At 40.2% G+C, this 22,569-nt stretch overlaps 1 protein-coding gene across 1 annotated transcript in view; it reads right to left on the bottom strand.

Moving 5' to 3' along the window:
* Positions 1 to 22,569, bottom strand: part of LOC122814004 (homeobox protein SIX5-like) — a 343,037-nt gene that overhangs the window by 303,008 nt on the left and 17,460 nt on the right. Inside the window, exon 2 of the mRNA XM_044086623.1 lies at positions 16,052 to 17,532. Within this exon, the coding sequence (XP_043942558.1) occupies positions 16,052 to 17,532 (1,481 nt within the window). The remainder of the gene's footprint in view (positions 1 to 16,051; positions 17,533 to 22,569) is intronic.

The following is a 22,569-nucleotide window of genomic DNA, read 5'->3' as shown; positions in this document are numbered from 1 at the left end:
TCACCTCTGTATTCTTGGTAAAGTTGAGGCCCAGCTTGTCCCTATTGGTCACTGGTGCTTGCCCAAGAGACGTAATTAATATGGCGCCATATTTTTCTTTTTTTTTTTTTTTTACTTTTTGCATTTTCAGCAGACTGTCTTACATTAGGAAAGTAAGATGAATACAGTGCGTGGCAATGAAGTCACGGTATGCATCACAAATACTACCCAAATAAGGGATAAATGAAGCAGCAAAAGTAGTAGAATAGTGCATGTGCACACACAAGGATGTATACATGTGTAGCAATTTGTAATGCATACTGCAACTTCGTTATGACACAAGGCATTCTTCTAGCATTTGGCTTGTGCTGAGGTTTACTGTTTATGCACAAAGGCATTTATAGCAGTGTTGGGTATTGATACAAAAATCTGGGAAAGTACAGGAAAAGATGTATTAAACAACTAACAGAATAAGTGCTATGCATTACTATCTGTAGTACTAACACGGGTTTTCGCAATACCTTCAAAAGACTGAAAGCATCAGAATAAGATCAATAACAAACATCCAAAGGGACAAGGGGCTGAGTGCTGCTGAGCCCGATATAAATAAAAAACAGCAGCATAACCCATGTGCTGCAGCTCATAGCAGCTATTTTGGTAGGGGTGGGAGGAGGATGTTATTTACCTGTTTCAAGCTTTCAGTACTCACAGAAGGGAACTGTAGAAATCACGTGTGTTCAATAAAGGAAGGCAAACACAAGACAGAATTTCAGTAAAATTTGATGGACTTTGCCTGGAAATTGTCAGGATGAAGAGTGATCCGAGTGGGCTAAGGATGGAGAGCACTTTGCATAGAACAGTGCCAAGATGAAGGCATAACAAAATAGAGTGAAGAAAGAATGTCAGTCTTTCAACTGTGAATCATCCAGTCTGAAATACATTTCATAAAAAAGTGAAAAGATAAGGAATGCAGATCCAACAAAGAAAACAAGAAGCAGTGGGCTGCCAAAGAGACTAGAAAGTAGAGATGCAGTACTGTTTTTAGAGACAACCTTAAGCAGTTTTCTTGTCAACCTCTGGATTGAAATTCACCAAATGGATAGTACAGAGTGAGTGGGAAGGCAAATGGAAAGCAGTCAAGTAATGGGCTTGTAAAATTCACTCACACAGTGCAAAGTGCTGGGTCCTTAAAAAAGTAGTAGAACTTCAGGGGTAACCTTGCAAAGCCAAAGAGCTCAAGTAAATGTATTTTTTCAGCTGCAGTGCAATAAAGGACACTGCAGTTCAGCTCTTAAATCTGCAACTTGTGACAGCAGCATAAAGGAGCTGCAGTAAAACCCATTACAACTGCAAGAATTACATACTATATGAAAAGGAGGCAACACACTAAACCACTATCATGTTAGCGTGAGTAGATCACAACTGTTCGAAAGGGAAGGAAATTATGAAATGCTTGCAAGGTGAGGACAGCCCTCATTTCCAAAATACTGATGTTCAGACAGGTATCTTGGAATGACCACATGCCTTGAACAGTCTGTGTTAAATAATGAAATGCCCCCTCCCCCACCAAAAGTCTGCGATCACGGCTGCTAGAAGACCAGCAGCATGAAAAGATATGCCCAGGGTAATGTTGGGTTCTGAAGCCCTCATACAAAATGTCCTTTGCATTTCATGGACATCCTGATTAGATCATCCAGCGAAGGATATGAAAGCTGGTTCTGGTGAATTCAAGAGCCTAGTAAAGAACCCTTGTGAAATCTGGCATGAGTCTCTATCAACAATGTCAATGACATGATATCACAAGTCCCAGCAGAATCATTCTGAATGAAATGCACTAAATTAAAAAGACAAATAGTGTGTCAAGACAGTCAATGTTCAACTACATGGGATTCAGCATAGTCTTTGAAGATTCACTGTTATGCCCAGGTACTGAAATGGCTGAAGAAGCAAACTCCTTCTAGCAGCCTGCATTACAGTCATTGTTGAGAACTAATCATTTAGATAAGGAAAGATAATGCAGCCTTTCAGTCTGACAGCGTCTGCTACCACAGTTGTAACTGACCTTCTCCCATGTGGAAGCAAAGGAATCTCAAGGACTCCTTGGCGATTCAGATGTGCAGATATATTCTGGAGGTCCAAAGAGCACAACCAAACTCCTTAGGCAAGGACAGGCTGCAGCTGTAATCATGTGAAAGAGTGACGTGTATATAACGGGTGAGGCTGCTCAGCTCTACAATTAGAGATCCTTGGCCTTCTTGAATGAAAGCCAAGCTCTTTATGGTCTGGCAGGACTTTTTAAATGGATCTTTCTATAAGAAGACCTTACACCTCTAATCTTGTTACTGTTTTCTGAAAGTGCGAGCTACATGGGAGAAACAGGGAGACTGCAAACATGGGTGAAATGGTGAAGGGACTCTTGATATTAAGACTATTGCCACCTGTCTTTAGTGATGGACACTCAGGTGGAGGGTGAAACAGCCTCTGACTACTGCTAGAGACACGTAGCCAGGAGCGACATCAAGGAGCAGACTGATGCTCTCCAGGAGGAGGACAATGGTAATCCTGCTCATTCTGCCAAAAAACTTCCTTTTTCTGGATATCTAAACCAAAGCTGATGATGGCTCTGCTGAGTAAGTGAACAACTCTGAAAAGCCTGAAACTTCACCTCAATCGTGGGGCAGGGGGTTATCCTCATTTTGTTTTTCCAGTTCAGATTTTACTTTTGGTCTGAAGAGTAAGGCCAGGCCAAATAGGAAATTCATAAAATTAGCATTGGTGTTTTTGGCAGTCAATGAAAAACAGCCACACCCAGTAACAAACAGAGTCTTGTGCCTGCCACTTGCAATGAACCATTCATGGTGCTGTGGGCACAGTGCACAGTCTGGTTAGGAAGTAAACCAAAGGTTGAAAGGTGGGGGGAATTGGCCTCTGGAGATTCCTCTGGTGAATCCTAAGTGCTTTCTCTTGTATTGTGGCCTTGCTCCCGAGTCTAAGAATGGAGCATCTAGGCATGGGGAAAACAATGATCCAGACACTGTAATTACACCCCCAGTAACTCGGTCCTCATGGGCAGTAGGAACAGCAGCCAACAAAGGACCCTGTGTCAGTGCCTAAATTACTGAAGAGCCAAAGGCCATAAACCTAAAATCAAGATGCCAACCACAAGGGATCGACACCTAAACATCAGTGGGCCTGCTGCTGAAGTCCAAAGTGTTGGCACCATCTTTGTGATCAATGATTTGATTCCTATCCTCAGGGTCAGGGCAGCTACTGATACCTGGGTCAAGGTAGATGGACTAAACACCGAATGTCGACTCCAGGGACAAGATACTTGGTCCTGACAAACAGGACCTAATTGTTGATGGAAACACATTCCTTGACTGTGTTGAAATAAAAGCCCAATAACAGACAGAAAGGTCAAGGATAGATACCAAACACTACAAGTTGGATGATATCTCTATAGCTAAGGCTGGTTTTGCTAGTGCCATTCTTTGTGGCTTTTAGGGGACTCTTCTGCTCCTTCTCCTCCCTAGTTTCCTCTTGAGCCTTGGCACTCTCCCATTTCTTAAGAATGCTGCAGTAGTGAATGTAAGGACACAGTACAGTTCTGTAAAATCTTACTGTAATGGTAGAGGTCCTTACCTTCACTGCTGCAGTACTAGCTTCCTCCCTCCTTCCCCCTAGTCCTTTGCCTTCCTGAATGTACAAATTACCTCTTGGGTTCCTTGGACTGGTGTTCCTACTGGGGCAATCAGTTCTGACTATGGTAGACCTGAATGTCACCTTCATGCCCTCCTCTACGCAAGGAACCTTTGAGTGATGTTCGGAGTACCTTTAAAGCAACAGGAGTCTTTGGCAGAAAGCTGGACATCAGGCTTCCACGGCAGGGAATCCCATGTGTTAAGAATACTGCAGCAGTGAAGGCAAAGACATCTAGTTCACACAACTGTACTTTCCATGGTCAATCCGAAAATGGTGCCTCTTTCCCAGGGAGGAGAAACAGCAAATGCCAGTAAACCTACCAACCCACAAAAGTTAATTTTTTGAAAGAAAATACACTATGAAAACCACTTCACTACTGCAGCCCCACAATGGAATAATAAATACAATCTCTCTACAGAAAATATGTCATAAATTTATTTACGCTACTTTTAAAATTGACAGAAAAAAACAAGTCTCCATTTTAAAAGAACGTTACAGTCTCGAGACAGTCCATTAAAACACACCATTTCTGGCTTTAAAATAACTTTCCTAAAGAAGAAGGTAATAAAAACATCAGTACATATAAGAAAATGTAATTTTTTTCCTTAAAGGAAACTTATCTGCCCAGTAAAGGAAAGCACAGACCATTGATCCTCAAAACATCAAAAGAGCATACTCTTTGTCATCAGTAAAGCCCAAACTTGTCTTTTAGTCATCTCATCTCAAAACTAGCTACTTGACAGTTGGGGTGGTACTGTGAGACTTTGGAAGCTGGCTAGTTGGCAGGCTATAACCCATAATCAATATAAAAACATCCATTAAAGCTAATAACATAAATAGCTTAATTTATCACTTTCTCCTCAACAGTGAATGAGACTTCTTCAGAAGTTAAGCTTACTTCAACTAAAATACTTGTCTTATACAATAACTTTTCAAATTTTCCCAGTTTCCCATTTTCCTAGGCCCACTCAAATTTTCAAATCTAGGTGCTTAGGATTTCCCTCTCTCTTCCCCCCTTGGCTGACCTGGTGCGACTCAGTTTGAACTCTACAGCTCCCTACAAAATGGAGTCTACAGGACTGCAAACAGTTTCTCTCAGCATTTAAGCAGAGTAGGTTGCACACAAAAGCATTTGTTAAGCTTTCACAAGCAGGTCACCATTTTGGTCAGCCATAGGGCTCTTTTTCTACTTGAGGGTTTGCCTCCTTCCCCTGTAACATAGTAAACTGACTCTTACATTAAGAACTATAATACTTACTTATAGCTTTAGAACACCTCAGGAAACCTTGTAAACTGCAATAGCCCCGCTACGTTCGCCCTTGCTGCGCCCGAGCTCTCTTTGCTCCCCTCCCTGCCCCCAATACCTCTAAAATTTATAGTACTATAGCCACTCCCCCACTTTCTAGATCCTATTTGCTTTCATCTGGGATAATTCCTCCCATCCCACCCCCATTCTTCTACCTCCATTTCAATAGCACCTATTAGCTTTCATCTGGCATTCTCCCATCCCCCTTCCAGTACCTTTACCTCACCACTCTATCTTCTGGTGTTGCATCACCAGGTAAAATAGTTCCTTAACTCACTAGATGAATCACAGATAATGATATACTCCTCTTTACTACCCCTCTTGTTCGCACCATACCTCTTTACCTTGTATGAAAACCAGTTTCTCAGGGGATTTCAGGTCCCGAAAGGCCATACTATCACCCCAGCTGTAAATCCTCCCACCTTCAACCATACTTACAGTACCAGGTCCTATCCAACATCTTGTTCAGCCTATCAACATCTCAACCCCAGGCACATTAGCTCTAGATCCAAACACACAAACTAATAAACAAATTCCTGAAATTCATCACCAAGTATAGACTTAACCAAATACCTGGTGGTGATATTCACCCCAACCCTGGCCCACCCACTTCGGATACACATACCCCCTCTACTTGCAATCTAAGCTACAAACCTACATTTAAATAGGCCAAATAACTCTCTCCTAGCCTGTCATCTCAATATTAGAAGCATTAATAACAAGGTACATGAATTGCATGCACTTCTGGATGTCCACTCCCCTGAGATTCTCTGTTTATCTGAAACCTGGTTAAAACCTAACACTACAGACAATGAAGTGTTACCACCTGGGTACAACATACACAGGCTGGACTGTGCTTTGAGGAAGGGGGTGGGGTAGCTGTAATCTATAAATCTGAGTTGAATGTCACCATAGATGTAATACAACCACCTCAGATTAATAACTCGGAGATTCTTGCCACCAAATTGCAACTTAATAAAAATAAATGCATTAATATCATCTGTATGTACATACCCCCAGGTAACAATGTATCTACACTTGAAGATATCCTGCACTGGCTATCATGTCACTACCCCCAAGAAACCCTACTACTTGGAGACTTTAACATAGACTGGGGCACCTGTTCCTCAGAATCCCCAACCACCCATATTAACCTGCATGGATTTACACAAATCATATCCACCCCTACCAGGATAGGTAAACCCAACCAAAAAGAAAGCATACTTGACTGGGTACTCATAAATAGTCACCCCCAACTGTACACCTCTGGTAACCTCCCTGATGGCCTAAGCAATCACCTTCTCGCATATGAAATTAAGCACAAAGCCATTAATTCCCAACAACCCTTACTCGGAAAGGTTAGAAACAATATAAACTTTGACCCTGCCAAATTCCAACAAGAACTAAACTCATGTAATTGGTCTATTCTAAAACACCTCCCCTTAGAGGAAGCAGTAGCATACTTTAACAACAAATTCCTTGAGATCCTTGATTTGCATGCACCTGTTCGTTAAAAGAGAACAAAGGCAAAAACTGCACCATGGCTTTCTAAAGAGTCTAAACTCAAAATTACCCTTAGAAACAAAGCATGGGCTTTATGGCGTTCTTCTAAAGACCCCCAAGATCACATTAAATACAGGCAATCCAGGAACGAAACTAAAACATCCATTTTACAAGACAAAAAAACAATACTACTGTAATTTACAGACAGTAAATCAAAAAGTTTTGGGCAGGTTTAAATAATCTACTACATCCTGGACAAACTTCAACCCCAATCCCTGCTGCTACTACTGATAAAACCCCAGAAGATGTTTGACAATTTTAACAGATTCTTTACCGAGACAATTCAAGCCCTAGCTAGCCAACTACCTCCTAGCTCCCATGGTCCTGAAAGTAGCACCCCTAGAAACCTACTCGCATTCAGCTTCCAACCAGTCGCCACTTCACTTATCCGTACCTTGATCAAAACATTAAAACCCACTACACTTTCTGCTGATCAACTCCCTGCCGAGTACCTACAAAAATCAGCTGATGCTATTTGCTTATCCTGTCTAAATACTAATCGAACCATAGTAGAAGCTAAAATTCCCACTATCTGGAAAATATCCTATGCAATCCCACTTCACAAAGGAGGTAGCTCTAATAAATTCTCCAATTACAGGCCAATAGATATACTCTCTCCACTTGCAGAGATTATGGAAAAATGTATTCATAGACAACTCATGCACCACCTAATCCAGAATCACCTTATGGCAGACACTCAGCATGGCTTCCGTCCTCATCACAGCACTACCTCAGCCCTCCTAGCCTTTACCAACACCATAAACCATAATCGCAACAAGTATATATCCTCAGCCCTCTTCTTGGATCTTTCCAAGGCATTCAATATGGTTGATCACCAACTTTTAATCCACACCCTGCAAACATTCTGTCTAGATACTAGAGCCCTTCAGTGGTTTCAATCCTACCTGACTGGTCGACAGCAGGCTGTCCTCTGGTAGAAGGTTAGAGAGTTTGTTCTGCCAAACACCCTTGGAGTACCACAAGGCTCTATACTAGAGCCCTTGCTGTTCTCCATCTTCATTAACGACCTTTATACGGTCATCCCAAAAGTCAGCTGTATTCAATATGCTGATGACTCTACTCTGATTTGCTCGGCCACATCTCCAATAGAATTATGGTCAGCTACCCAGACCACCTTTAATACAACAGAAAACTGGCTTTCTGAATGTCGTCTGATCCTAAATCCCAAAAAAACTAAAATGCTGTTATTTTCACCAACATGTAGGTCTACCACTTTCAACTTTACCATAAATTCAAATGATGGCACAATAATCTCCACTGACCTCTCTACAAAATTATTAGGTGTCATCATAGATAATAATCTAAAATACGACCTACATGTTAACCAAACTATCAAAACCATCAATAAAAAACTAATAGTCACTTTACAGAATAAAGCCTTCCTAACCCCTCCAGCTAAAATTGCCATAGCTCGCTCTCACCTTCTTTCAACCCTTCTGTATGCATCCCCTCTACTCTCGAATTTAAACAAGACTGTCCTTAACAAACTTTCAATTTGCTACAACCACATTGCCAGGTTTGCCACTGAGCTGCCATTTACGACACATCATTGCATCAATCTAAACCAGCTTGGGTGGCTTGAACCACCCAGCTTAATCCAGTATAACTACCTGATTATGGCCTATAAAATCCTTTATAATCTGGACAATACTCCTGCACTTAAAAATATCATCCCCTTTAACAATCCTAGACCGCTTCGATCCTCTAACAAACTAATTCAGACTAGCAAAATTAATAACACAGCCGGTGACTCTCTCTTTGCAACTCTCTCTTTGCAAACTCTGCAAGTAGATCCTGGAATTTTCTTCCAGCTAATATTACCTTACTTTCCACCTTAGGTCAATTTAAAACTAGACTCAAACATTTGTCACTTAACTGGCTATGTCACTGTATCAAGCCTGGCTAACTCTCTCTAGAATGTGTAAAAACCTGTTAACCATCTTACTGTGTAATTTAATTTAATCCTGATTTACGCTTGGGATTAACTCTAACCTGTGGAACTTTAACTTGCTTACTTATGTAATCTCTGTAAATAGTCTGTTTGTAATATGTAATGCTGGTATTATGTAATGCTGTATCTGCTTACCCTTGGAGCTTTTCTCCCCGGGCCTCTGCTGAAAATGGACAAGCATTCAGTCGGACTATCCCGATCAACAAATGTAAAATAAATAAAATGACTGCTAGTCATATAACTGAGAAGTCAACAAGCTGATATAAAAATTGCACATGAATAGGTTATTAAACCCAAAACATCCAAAACTAGAAATATGATGTACATAAATTTATGACAATCCAACATTTTTGTGTCAAAGTACTTAATTTTTACAACATATTACTTAATAAAAATATACAAATACAATTACAATAACGTATACATTAAATTATAAACAGAAAAATGTTATATTAAATGTTATACAAGTCAACTTTGACCGTCTCAAATTCAAAATGCTACTTGTCACTGGCATTTAATCCAATTCAATTAGCATTCAACTTAAATGCCAAATCCCTTTCCAATGCCCCTCCCCAAATGTTGCCCTCCGATACCTCTTCAGGTACAAAAAATAGAAATCTTTTAACGTTCACACAATTTAAGGAATATCTAAACAGTGCACTCCTCTCCTCTCTCCTCCTAATATCAGACTTGTATTCTTTGATCCTTTTACATAATTTTCTCTCAGTCCTTCCAACAAAGAATCCCTCATAGGACAAACACAATACCAAACAGAGTACCCTTTTGATGCTAGTTACATCTGCCCCCAACAAGCAATAGTCCTGTGACATGTAGAAATTACCACACAAGGGCCATCATTAACGTATGCACACCATTTGTATGTCTCACTTTTTTCGTAAGAGCTTTGCCCCATTTACCATTTTCTCTTTATTGATTTACTGATGAATGCTGCAACCATACCTAGACAATAGAGTGATTATAAATAGCATTTTGAATTTGAGACAGTCTAGGTAATGAATAATATTTACAACTTAGTATATACGTCTACTTAAATTTAATTTTGTATTTAGCTATATTAATGTGCTATCAAAATTAGCATTTTATTACACAGAAAATATTAGTGATTTATTGGGGGTGTCAATTTTACATACATTATGTATTTAACATGAATTTATAGTTTGGTCATTTTGGTTTTAATAACAAACTGCGAAGGAATATTCACTGATTAGTCGAACTGTGAAATGTTTAGCACTCGGAATATAAAACAAGCTTTTAAGTTGAAGTCTCATTCATTATTGAGATAAAAGCACTAAAAAGTTAAGCTACTTATTTACTTTATTAAACAAATTCATTAGATTTAATAGTTCTTGGAGTTTGCTCATGCTGTGTGTGACATTATCTTTTGTTACTTGTTATGCACATGTATTTTCTGGAGACAGCTGATGCACCTGGATCAAACATGACACGGGAAACACCAGCTGCAGGTACTGAAGATGATGCTGGTATACTGCTGTACTAACACAATATCAGGGAGGAGATTTTTGGTACTTCAGAAGCTGACTATGTTTCCCTGCTTTAGGGGTGTCTACTATAAGGAACTCTTCTGTAAGACTGAACACTTTCGTACTCAAGTCATTGGGTCCTTGTACATAGCTTGCACTAATTCTACCAATGTTACTGCTCAAGTCAGCTTTCGTGGCACCTTATCTTATGCTTTCTCAAAGTCTAAGAATGCCCAGTTGGACTCCTTCCTCATTTCTCCCTTCTTCTCAAGAATCAGTCTCGCTGAAAACACTAGGTCAGATATGCTGCATCCTGATCCGAATCTGAACTGCTCATTTCCCACCTTACTTTCTATTACTCTGCATATTTGTTCATCAATCACCCTGGTCAAAACTTTCATGCAGTGCAACAGGAGTTCTGACACCTCTATACTGCCCACAGTTGTGAATGCCTCCTTTGTTCTTGAACACTGGCACTTGTATGCTTATACTAGTGTTATTTGGGACATGTCTTTCCCTCCATACTGCTACGAGTACCCTGAACAGTCATTTCTCCCTCATCTTACCCAACATCTTGAGCGCATCTCCTGGGACCTCATTTGGGCCTGCTGCTTTCCCTTAGTGACGTTCTTACTTCTAAGGTGGGCTCCTCCTCTTTCTCACTGTAGGCTGTGTCTGGGGCAGTACAGCTTCTGTGGGGTTTTCATTAAAATCACAAGTTGATGGAAGTACTCCTTCCATCTGCCTTTGATGTCCTGCAGACTGCTAAGCAGGCTTTTGCTGGAATCCCTTATGAAGAGTGTCTGACTATTACCTTTATGTCTTTGCCTTGCAACCTGATAAGAGTTTGTGTAATCCACTGACTCACTTTCCAGAAGTTGGAAGAGTGCCTCTGATGTCTTGTTTTTTGCTATTGCAACTCCTCTCAGCCTCTTTGTTAGTCAATCAGTATTCCTTGCTAGCCTGGTCTGTTCTCTCACTTTTTATCTGCACTCCTCCTTTCTTTTGATGATTTCCTGGACTTCTGCATTCCACTGACAGCTTTCCTTATGGCTCAACTGCATATCTGTTCTGCAGCCCTTGTATATACTGTTTTGAGTCACTACCATTCTTCAACTCCACCCATTTCCTCCTCTTCTTGAGGTGCTACAGCCCTGAGTAATTCCTTGAACTGTTGGGCTTTCTTGACAGGTCAACTTCCAGGTCTTCAGTCTGGTCTCTGTTGACTTTAGAGCCTTCTCTGATCATGGTTTATAGCAGATTGTGGCAACCAGGGGTTTATGCTGCGGGTCAACTGTTTCACTGGGGATGACTTTGCAATCGCCGATTCTGCCTTAGTGCCCTTTCCTTACTATGGGGGACACTACCTGAGCAACATAATAGTCATTCTTGCATGTGATCTTGTGACTGTCTCTCTTTCTGAACCATGTGTTGGCTGCCATCAAGCCATTTGCCAGACGGAAGTCTAGAATGGTCTTTTCTTCTTTAATCCTGTTGCTCCACCCATGTAGACCCAGGCAATCCTCAAATCCTGTTCTGTCTGTCCTGATATGTGCACTCAGGTAACCTATTAACAGCAATTCATTCACCTGCTTTACCTAATACATCCTGCAACAGCGGAGTGAATGCCCTCTTTTCCTCACTATCATAACTCTGCTGTGGGACACAGGCTGAGATTATAAATACTGCTCTGTTATTACACTAAAGTCTGACTGCCACGAGTCTTGTCACTAATTCTGATAATACCACTCACTGTCTTTTGAAGCTCTCTCTCACAATTTCTACACCATGTGTAGCCTATCCTCTTCCTGAATAGTATAACAGCAATAATTCACCACTGAATGTGGGAAGTGTACCCACAGTGGCTTTTTTGTTTGATCACCTCAGACCACTCCAAACATGAGTAAAACAAGTAAACCAAAGATTCCCCACACCTGTTTATGAATTATTGCTAAATTATACAGACTGCAGCACTTTGTTAGACCTAGTCAATAGCAGCCAGATATTCCAGACCAATGTTTCATAACTGGAGAGGTTAGCCTACTTGGGGAAGCCAAAGCAAATACAAAAATGTTGTGTACTTACATTAGGTGTTCACTATTTCATCTGGGTTTAGATTACATCAATAATAAAAAGTTAATGTTCTGGGACAAATATCGGTTATTTCAGATAACTGCATGTGTTGGTGGGAGGGGTAGGGTGGTCTGCAGGTGTACGGCAAAGCATTGCCACATCCTTTTTTGGGAAGGTCCCATACTCAGCAGCGAATTATTGCTATTATATAATGCCATTATTTAAAAAAAAAATGTAACTAACAGTGTTCTACGTGAATTTTGTTCTGCTTCATATGTAGCTGCCATGTTGAATGTTAGGGCATTCCAAATGTACTGCACATGAGGCAGTAAATGCAAACACAGTTCTGCAAGTGACTTTTGATCTTTTTTATTCATCTCAGGCAACATTTTTTCAGTCTGTGTGCCTTTACAGAGGGTGGGCAGTCACAAGCACTGGGTTACTCCATTCAAAAGCAAGGATAACATGGCGGTTGTAGCCTTTTTTTCTGGAGCTGTATCTGCAGGTACTTCCAATACTTTCATCTTGCTAATGGGCTGAGTAGTTCCACTAAAGAATGGATTTCCAGTGGGCATACTCATTGTGACAATATTTTTGAATCAATTTCTAATCACTGGCAAACTTGGACAGCTTTTCCTTGGGTCAGGGTCTAGCATCTTAGCTTGTGAAAAGTCCATCCTAAAGATATGTTTTCTTGTCCACCTCTCTACCATTTTTTAAAAATATATCCACTAATAGTAATTGGGGAGAAGACATAATGCAGCCTTAGAAGCTGTTGAAATTACCTCTAGCATTTAGGCTCTGGAGGAATTTATTTTATGTCCTTGCCTTCACTGCAGTAGTATTCTTAACATATGGGATTCCCTGCTGTGGAAGCCCGACATCCAGCTCGTCTACCAAAGACTACTGTTGCTTTAAGGTATGCTGAACGTCTCTCTCACACACACACACACACACACACACACACACACACACACACACACACACACACACACACACACACACACACCTTGCTTAGTGTAGGGCATAAAGGCGACATTCAGGCTTATCATAATCTTTGCTGCCAGTCTGAACACATCTTTTCACCATCGGTCTATTTACCTGCATCCATTTTGCACCAGCGGAATGCATTTTCATTCTCCAGTGACTACCTACACCTTTTTTCTGAGGAAGTGCTGCAAGTCCTGTAGGACACCAGTAAACCTACTACTAGGAAATCCTACTTATCTTAATGGAAGAGGTTTTCTGTTTGGTGTCTCTCTCTCTCGCTCGCAACCTGGACTTACTGTGGATGTTCCTTTGGTTATCTCTTATTTGTGCGAGTTGCTCAACGCTGACTTGGCCTATTCTTCCAGTAAGGCTATCTCTGCTGATCTATCTCTTTCTCCTCCTTTAGCTTCTAGATTTGAGGTGAAACAATTTCTTAAAGGCATCCTTAATATTAGATCTCCGGGGATGCCTGTTCCTCCTCCTTGGAATCTTAATTTTGTTTTGGAAAAGTTGACTCAAGCTCCTTTTGAGCCTGCTCCTTCAGCTTCCTGGCAACATTGTTCCTGGAACACTGCTCACTGCTGCCAGACGGGTGTCCGAGTTACAGACCATTATGGCTTGTCCTCCTGTTTTGATTTTTCGTGAGGACAGGGTACTCTTGTGCACTAAATGTCTTTTATGCCTAAGGTGGTTAATGAACTATCATATAATCAGTCTATTAATCTGCCTACTTTTTACCCCTTTCCGCAAACTGACTGAAAAGGGTGCTGCATACTCTGGACGTGCATAGGCAACTCAGGGTTTATATGGATAAGAATAAGGCTATTAAATAACTGATCAGATTTTCTGTTTCTTTTCATACTAGATCTTTGGGACTTGCTGTATCCAAGCAAATTATTTCTTCTTGGATTTCTAAGGCTATTTCCTTTTATTAAACTTTTTATGGCAACAGCCTTCCTTCTTCAGTTAAGGCTCATTCTACTAAAGCTGTGGTTTCTTCTGGTGCTTTTTCAAGGGCTTAGATACCAAATCTATTCTTGAAGCAGCTACCCGGACTTCTGTGCATACCTTTACCAAGCACTACAAGTTGGATGGTATCTCTAGAGCTAGGGCTGGTTTTGCTAGTGCCTTTTTCATGGCATTTTAGGGGTCTCTTCTGCCCCCGCCCCAAGTTTCCTTTTTAGCTTTGGCACTCTCCCGTATGTTAAGAATACTGCAGCAGTGAATGTAAGGACATAGTACAGTTGTCTAAAATCTTACCATAATGGTAGATGTCCTTGCCGTCACTGTTGCAGTATTCGCTCCCTCCCTCCATCCCCATAGTCCTTTGCCTTCCTGGATGTACAGCTTACCTCTTGGGTTCCTTGGACTGGTGATCCTACTGGGGCAATCAGTTCTGACTATGGTAGGCCTGAATGTCACCTTTATGCCCTATGCTATGCAAAGTGTATTTGGGTGACATTCGTCATACCATAAAGCAACAGTAGTCTTTGATAGAGACTGGCCGGATGTCGGGCTTCCACGGCAGGGAATCCACATATGTTAAGAATGAATACTGCGGAAGTGAAGGCAAGGACACCTACAGGTATGGTAAGATTTTTACACAACTGTACTTTCAGCCTCAAAGAAAATATTCAGCAAGTGTAGCAAGTCTTCTATTCAGCACTGCAAGAATGTTCTATCTGCTAAGTTACAGATCCTATACAGTAATGTGAATATACTGTATTACTAGTAAAGCAACTATAACAAAGAAATATTAAAACAAACATGTTTTGAAGCATGAACAGTTTTATAAAACAAAGAACATCTAGGTGACAGTAAGTGCTCCCTTTCTCCTTTCATTACCAGAGTACTGCCTGACACAGATCCCCTTGAAAATGGCAAGCCGTTTCATTCTTCTTCCAGCAACAATCATGTTTACTTATGCAAGGCAAACTCGCCTTAACAGAGACACATTCACCGGAAATACCTCTCCATTTCTTCGGCATTTCTAAAATCCTCTACTCACACTGTTAATAACTAAGAGAGAAAAAAGTGCTCAAGTGCTTCCAACCACAAACCAGGGAATGAAGAAACTCCCAGCAGTGTCAAAATCATGCAGAAAATTCACTGTGCCACTTGAAGTGTCTGAAACTTGCTCAAGTGGAACAGGTTTTCATACATTCTTCATGTTTCTTACCTTTGCCAAGAAATAAAATAAAAACAGGAGTAGAAAGCAGAGCAGGCATTTAGAGAACAGACTACAAAATCAAGTCTGTCTCACAAAAGGAAGAATGACATTCAGAGGGCAGCACTACTGTATAGATGCTTACGTTTTTATACATGCCAGTAATACAGGGCTACGTTTCCAAAAGGTTTTTACCGGAAATGACTAATGAAACTTGGATAATGTCTACAAAATCAAAAACAAAAGAGAACTTGTGCCTACAGAACTTATGATATGCTCTGAAGCACAACCACTTAAACTATCAATCTATGCGATGAAACTACACAATGCCAATAATAATCATGCTGTTATCCCTTCAAGATATCAAATTGAATAATAATTACATTTCACTGAAAAGGCACAAGAGCAACCAATGAAAGCAACAATAAGTTTGATCTTCATTTACCTAACACATTCCCAGTAGACAAGTGAACAGGAAAAATGTGGTGACTGTCCAACATAGAACTGTTTAAAGCAAAAGATGCAAAAAGAGTTACATAGCTTCTGGGCTGCTTTTCTTGGATGTGGCGGTGGAAACAGCAATAAAACAAACAATGAACACATAGGCAATCTGAGCCAGTGACTGCACTGCCATTAATGGGTGCATGTGTGTATAAAATAATTGAGGTATTGCTATCTATATGCAGTTCTTCTTGGATAAATCACTTAAGTAAAATTCCAAAAAGGTGAAGAATTGAAATGTGCAGACAAGTAAAAGTTAAAGCAAAGCAAAAGAATCAGTTAAAATCCAAACTTACCCGGAGGTGCAGAAGGAAGCTGCAAAGCTGTCAATCCCACATTCGTACCAAGGAGCTGAACATTATTTGGTATCACTGTGCTACCAGGAAGCTGCACTGTTCCAACTGGGCTTGCTTTTATGGGACTGCTGCTGTTTGTCAATATCTGCACATGGCCAGGAATGCTAGAACCCACGCTGGACAAGGGAACACCTTGCTGTAGTGTAAGAACTTGTGATGCTGGAGCAACCTGAGGCAATGGAACAATCTGAGAGCCTTGTGCCACCTGAGGTATTGAGACAACATGAGGAGTTGCAGATCCCTGAGGCACAGAGAGGACTTGGGGTGTGGAAATGACTGGAGACAAAGGGATCATCGGTGTAGGGGAAAGCACTTGTGATCCTTGCAAAGGCTGAGAAATAGGAACTACATGTGATGCTGGGGAAATCTGCGAGATAGGAATGACCTGTGATGTAGACACATTACAAGGGACCGAGCATCCTTGGGAAGAAGACAGTATTGAATTCACTTGGGGCACAGAGACCACCTGAGATCCTTGCATTTGGGAAATATGAACTGCTTGAGCAGAAGGTGTTAACAAAGGCACAGATATGGGCCGAGGTGTAGAACTAGCCTGGGCTACTTCACTGGACTGAGAACTGGTTGAGACATGTGACAAAGGCACAATCTGTGATCCAGACAACAACTGAGATGCCTGGATAAGCTGTGGTACAGCTGATCCTTCAGCTGATGGAACAAGTTGAGAGACTGACACGACATGGGGAGGGGCAATATGAGATATGTGTGGTGTTGGTGTCATCTGCTGTGCTTGGGAGATCTGAGGCAGAGACACTACTGGTGTTACCTGCTCAGTCTGTGTAACAGGGACTGCAGCAGACTGCAAAAGCCTCCCATCCTCTGCTTTGATTTCAGATGGGCTTAGCTGACTGGCCAGTGAGTTATTCTGACTGAAAATAAATGAAGCCAATGGTGGACTAGATAAAGCCTGACTACTTTCAACCTTCACTTCTGTTCCTGTCTGAAAGTTCTGTACAGTTATAGCACCGTTGGTATTAAGGGCAGCTGAAGATGGGGAATCCTGAGGATGCTTTTGCTCAGCATGCGTTCCAGAAAGGTCCACAGGTTGTTTACTGTTGAATGCAGCTGAGCCACTAACTAATACAGGAGAACTAGAAGCGACAGGACTAAGAGTTACTGTCTGTCCATCTCCTAGAGTCAAACCATTGATGATAACACCACTGGATGCCTGAAGGACAGCACTACCATTTAGGAGAACAGGCTGTGCGTTGCTTAACACAGTTCCATTCAACAAAAGAGAGGAAGTACTGGTTGGTGCACTGGAGGTCTGTAGGAATGCAGCGTTCAGAACTTGGGCCTCTTCTTGTCCTGTTGACACTGTCATTGGTACATTCAGCTCAGGTTCAACAGGTTCGGCTCCTCTACTGGATTCATCTTCAGTGCTGTGATTTCCATCAGATTCACTGCAAATTAGAAGTATACAGCCATTATCAGGCAGGCGTTTAAATAAAAATAAAAAAGTATGCCAACTTTCATTCTAAGAAAAAGAAAATAACTCAAGCAGCCAGGTTTTACTCCACCTGTGAAAAAACAATAGTTGAAAAAACATTTCCTCACTGTAACGATGCAAAACCCATATTGGTAAACTTAATAAAAATGAAGCATCTAAAATTTATTTTATTTATTTATTTTATTTTTATTTTACATTTGTTGACCAGGCTAGTCTAGCTGGAGAAATTTCCATTTTCAGTAGAGGCCCGGGGAGAAAAGCTCCACAGAGTAAGATACATACAGAAAAACTATCATACAAAATATAATAATAATAATCATTATAATGAAATAATAGAGTTAGTAATAGAGTTTGCAAAAAAACAAAAGCTAGTAAACTCTTCAATGTAAAAAAACTACTACAAGAGTTAGTTACTATAACACACAATACAGTTGAAATCACAATTAACAAGTTGAAAATACTTATTGGATTAAATAAACAAAGGAATGGAGGTATGGAGAGTAGAGTGAAAAGAGAGTAGGGGGAAAAAAGATAGGAATAGAAAGTGGAGAAAATAAAAGAGCAAGTAATGCAGATAACAGGTAGAGAAGTAGTGGGAGGAGAAAAGAAAGACAAATAGTATAAAGAGTAAAAAGGAGAAGAGAGATGGTTTTATTTAGGTAGTAATAGTGAAACCTAATCAGGTTTATTACAGGAACAAAGCCAGTGATTTTGGAAATGCAGTTTAATATTTTGTTTGAAAAGAGGCAATGAAGTAATCTTTGTTATGCTAGTGGGTAACAAATTCCATTTTGTCCCTACAGCATTGGTAAATAGAGAGTCACCAGCATTATTATTTGATTTTATTGAACTTGTCAGAAGTTTACTGGAAGAGCGGAGAGAGTTGAGATTTTTATAGGGGATTATGAGTTGTGAGAGTATGGGGGTATTATTAGGTTGGTATAGTATTTTATGGGCAATACAGAGTTGATGGATTATAAGATAGTTCTGAAACTCTGGCCAGCCTAGAAGTTTTAAGTTAAGACAGTGATGAGTTTTATGGGGGTTACCAAGGCTGTTTTTTTTGAGGTTGGTGAAGATAGGCGCAGCATATAGAAGAGTAGAAATAAGATGAGAGTGAGCAATCCTTGTTCATGGAGAAATGTAAGGGGGAGGTTCTAGATGTGGGGGTAAAAAGAAGAAGTTTTTTTTTTTTTTTTTAGCATTTAGTAAGAGGAAACGACTAGAGAACCATGTTTCTACTGTACTGAACACTTTTTGGGTGAGAGAGATAAGTTCTGGGGTAGACGGTGCTGAGCAGATGAGTGTAGAGTCGTCAGCGTATTGAATGCAGGTTGCTTGAGGGATTATTGTTTGAAGATCATTAATGAAGAGGGAGAAGAGAAGTGGGCCAAGGATAGAGCCTTGAGGAACGCCAATGGAAACAGGCAAGAGAGAAGAGATGTGGTTATCCCAGAGAACAGCTGGTTTTCTGTTTGTGAGGTAAGATTTAAACCATTTAATGGCTGGGATATCAAACGAGAGGGATTCAAGAGTATTAAGTAATAAGGGGTGGTTTACCATATCGAATGCTTTGGAGAGGTCAATGAAGAGGGCAGAAGAGAGTAAGCTGTTGTTTTGGTTCTGATTAATAGTATCTACAAAAGAAAGCAGGGCAGTGGTAGTACTGTGATGTGGTCTAAAGCCATGTTGGCAGTTTGCTATTATGTTATGATTAGAGAGATATTGTACAAGTTGAAGGTGGATACATTTTTCCATAATCTTAGCCAAAGGTGAGAGGAGAGCAATGGGCCTATAGTTGGAGTAGTCAGTTGAGTTTCCACCTTTGTGAAGTGGGATAATATGAGAGACCTTCCAAATTTCAGGGATGATTCCTTCTTTAATTGTCCTATTTATGAGAATAGATATAGGATATGCAATAACCTTGGCAGTCTTTTGAAGAAAAAGAGAAGGGCGCTTATCAGCAGGGGGGGTACATGGTTTTAGTTTGAGAAGAAGTCTGTGAATGTATGATGTAGAGATAGGTTGTAGTGAAAAGTTAAAGGAGGAGTTAGTTAGGTTACTTAGTGGACAGTAGTTGTTGGCATTAAGTTGTTTAGCTAGTGCTTGAATAGTTTCTGTGAAGAAAGAGTTAAAAGCATCTGCAGTCTGTTGTGGGGTATCAGGGTCTGCATTTAGTGGGGAAGGTGTTTTGGAAGTTCCTGGGGAGAGGAGTTTATTGATTGAGGACCAGAATAGTTTAGAATTATTAAGATGAGTTTGTTGTAGTTCAATACAGAATTTCTTTTTGTCAGCTATCACTGCCTTTTTGGTTAGATTTCTATGCTGTCGGAAGAGTAGAAGATCAGTATTATTTCTGTGGGATCTCCATCTAGCCCAGACTTTATTCCTAGTGAGAATAAGCTTTTTGGTTTCATGGGAGAGCCAAGGGGCTGTATTGGATTTCATTTTAATAGTACGTTCAGGAGCATGTATGTCAAGAATGGATAAAAACATTTTGTTAAAATGTAGTACTGCATTTTCAAGAGGGAGTGTTTTTAAGGGGTTCCAGTTACATGCACTGAGTTCAGCTTGAAATAGGTCAAGATTAAAATGTTTGACGCTGCATATTTTTCTAGTAATGTGGGGATTTGGACAATCAGTTTTTTCTCTTGTTATAAAAGTTAAAGAGTGGTCACTAACACTGTCTGGCAAGGTTCCTACTTTGTAATCAGTTTTTACTCTGTTTATAAGTATCCAGTCTAAAATGCTTTCTCTATTAGTATGTTTATCGAGCCTAGTAGTCAAGGTAATGGTTTGGGTGAAACCGTGAAGGTTGATAGGAGATGAAGGATTTTCTGCATTAATACTATTCCAGTCTATGTTCAGGTCGCCTAGTATGATGGTTTCCTGTGGATAAGTAGCTGATATGCAACTAAGATAATCTTCAAGGATTGGTATATTGTTACCAGGAGGCAGGTACATACAGATGATATATATGGATTTTTTGGAATTTAATTGGAGTTTGATAATGATGGCTTCTATTTGCTATCTTGAGTTGGTAAGGCTGGAAGGGTAGTGATATTCAGATGATTTTTAAAAAGAATTGCAACACCACCACCTTTTCTTTTGGGACGGTCGAGTCTTACTATGTTATAGCCTTGGGGAATAATCTCAGTGTCTTTAGTGCTAGGTTTTAGCCAGGTCTCGGAGAGGCAGAGAATATCAAATGAGTGTGTGTGAAGGAGGGCATGTAGGTATGGTACCTTTGTTGTTTAAGCTTTGGGTATTAAGATGCCCTATTAAGAAGCTATTATTGGTTTTAGGCATAGGCACCGGGGGGGGGGGGGTATCACCATCTTGAAGTGAAAATGATCCAGAGTGACTGCTTTCTTCCTCCATGGGATCATAACCATCCTTTTATAATAAAATTCACGTATAAAACTTCTTATACACACAAAACATATATACTACATTTTACTACCTGTTGAAGGTTGAGTCCTACCCAGAAATATGGGACAGCCTATACAAAATCTGTACCACCAGCAATTTTAAGAGCTAACCAAGTAAGTTGGTTTGATATACCCAATAATGGAACAGAACCACAGCTATTTTGTTTAATCAAAACTCTGACTGTGGAACATCAACTGCTTGGCAAATAAAAAGGGTCAACTATGTTTTATATTTGTGAATGGACTGTGGTCTGTTGCATTCACATCACTGCTGTCCGATAACCCTGTATATCCAATTTTTGCTGAAAGCTTAAGTTTTATTTCTTGTTACTGGAAACTTCGAATGAAACACAACAGTTTAAAAACATACAAGCATTCATCCTAATCCTCCTTTCTCTTGGTTGTCCCTTGTTACGCATAGGTCTACAATTACTTTAGTTTCTCATTCTTGGATATTATAAATAAAATAAAAAAATAAATAAAAAAAAGAAAACAACATTTACCTGTCAGGCTGCTTTTCCTAAGACGTCAATGATTTACCAAAACAATAATTAACAAAAAAAAAAAAAGCTATAATAAATGTCACACTCTCACTGCTCTCCTCCCATCACTTTGTTAAATTCAACAATAACAAATCATTTAAAAATCATCAATACAAGCACGGGTTAGGTCAGAAACATCATATCAACATATTAGCACAGTGTACCACTTGGGCATGTTAAAAAACTTACATTCTAATTCATCTGGGCCTTGCAGTTCCATTCCAAGTTGGCCAAGCTTTTTACAGCAGGTGGGGGCACACCAGAGATGTCCATTCAACAACAGGTGTGGGCACACCAGGGATGTCCATTCAACAAAACTATCACTGAGTCCACTATACAAAGTTAATCAATTCAAGCCTCATCTGATCCAAGTACTACAACCAAAGCACCCATTTATTAATGAATGCTCACCTTGCTCAGCCTCTTTAAGCTGTCTTAGCCAGACTTCCGGCCTAGCATTTCTCTCTGTAGCCTTTTTTGGTTCATAATATCCAACATCCTCCTATAAAGAGGCGACCAATTCATGTCGAGAGGAGAACAATCTCCCCATGCCTGTACTCCAGCTCCACAAACCTATTCCTGAAAGTAGGTCTTGAACTGTGTGACTGGACTCCCTGCCCCAAAATAATTATGTTAAAGATAAAGTCCCCCACAATGGGCTACAAAATGCACATTAAATACCAGCTGGTGTAATGAAACTAGGCAAAAAGGACATTAATTGTGATTACAAACCAAAATGCAGGGGTAAAAAGGAGAATCTGATCAATGTGCATCCACCAGAGCCAGGAAAGCATGTTCTGTAGGATAATTCTAAGTGGTACGGATGTGTCACACTAAGGAGATTATTATAACACTTTATACTTAAAACAACTGACCCACTTTTGAATACAAAGCTGAATTCTGCAACCTTCAAATGAGTTTCAGAAGACGTGAATATGTACAGACCCTTAAAACAGGGTTAGAATACTTGAATGACTTTGAAAGGCTTCAAGAATCGCCATATTACATTACTCAAAC

Source organism: Protopterus annectens, chromosome 1.part0, assembly GCF_019279795.1.
Source record: "Protopterus annectens isolate FY-2018-M chromosome 1.part0, PAN1.0, whole genome shotgun sequence".
NCBI lineage: Eukaryota > Metazoa > Chordata > Ceratodontiformes > Protopteridae > Protopterus > Protopterus annectens.
Note: the sequence above shows the minus strand (reverse complement) of the source record. Positions and strands in the feature narration are given on the sequence as shown.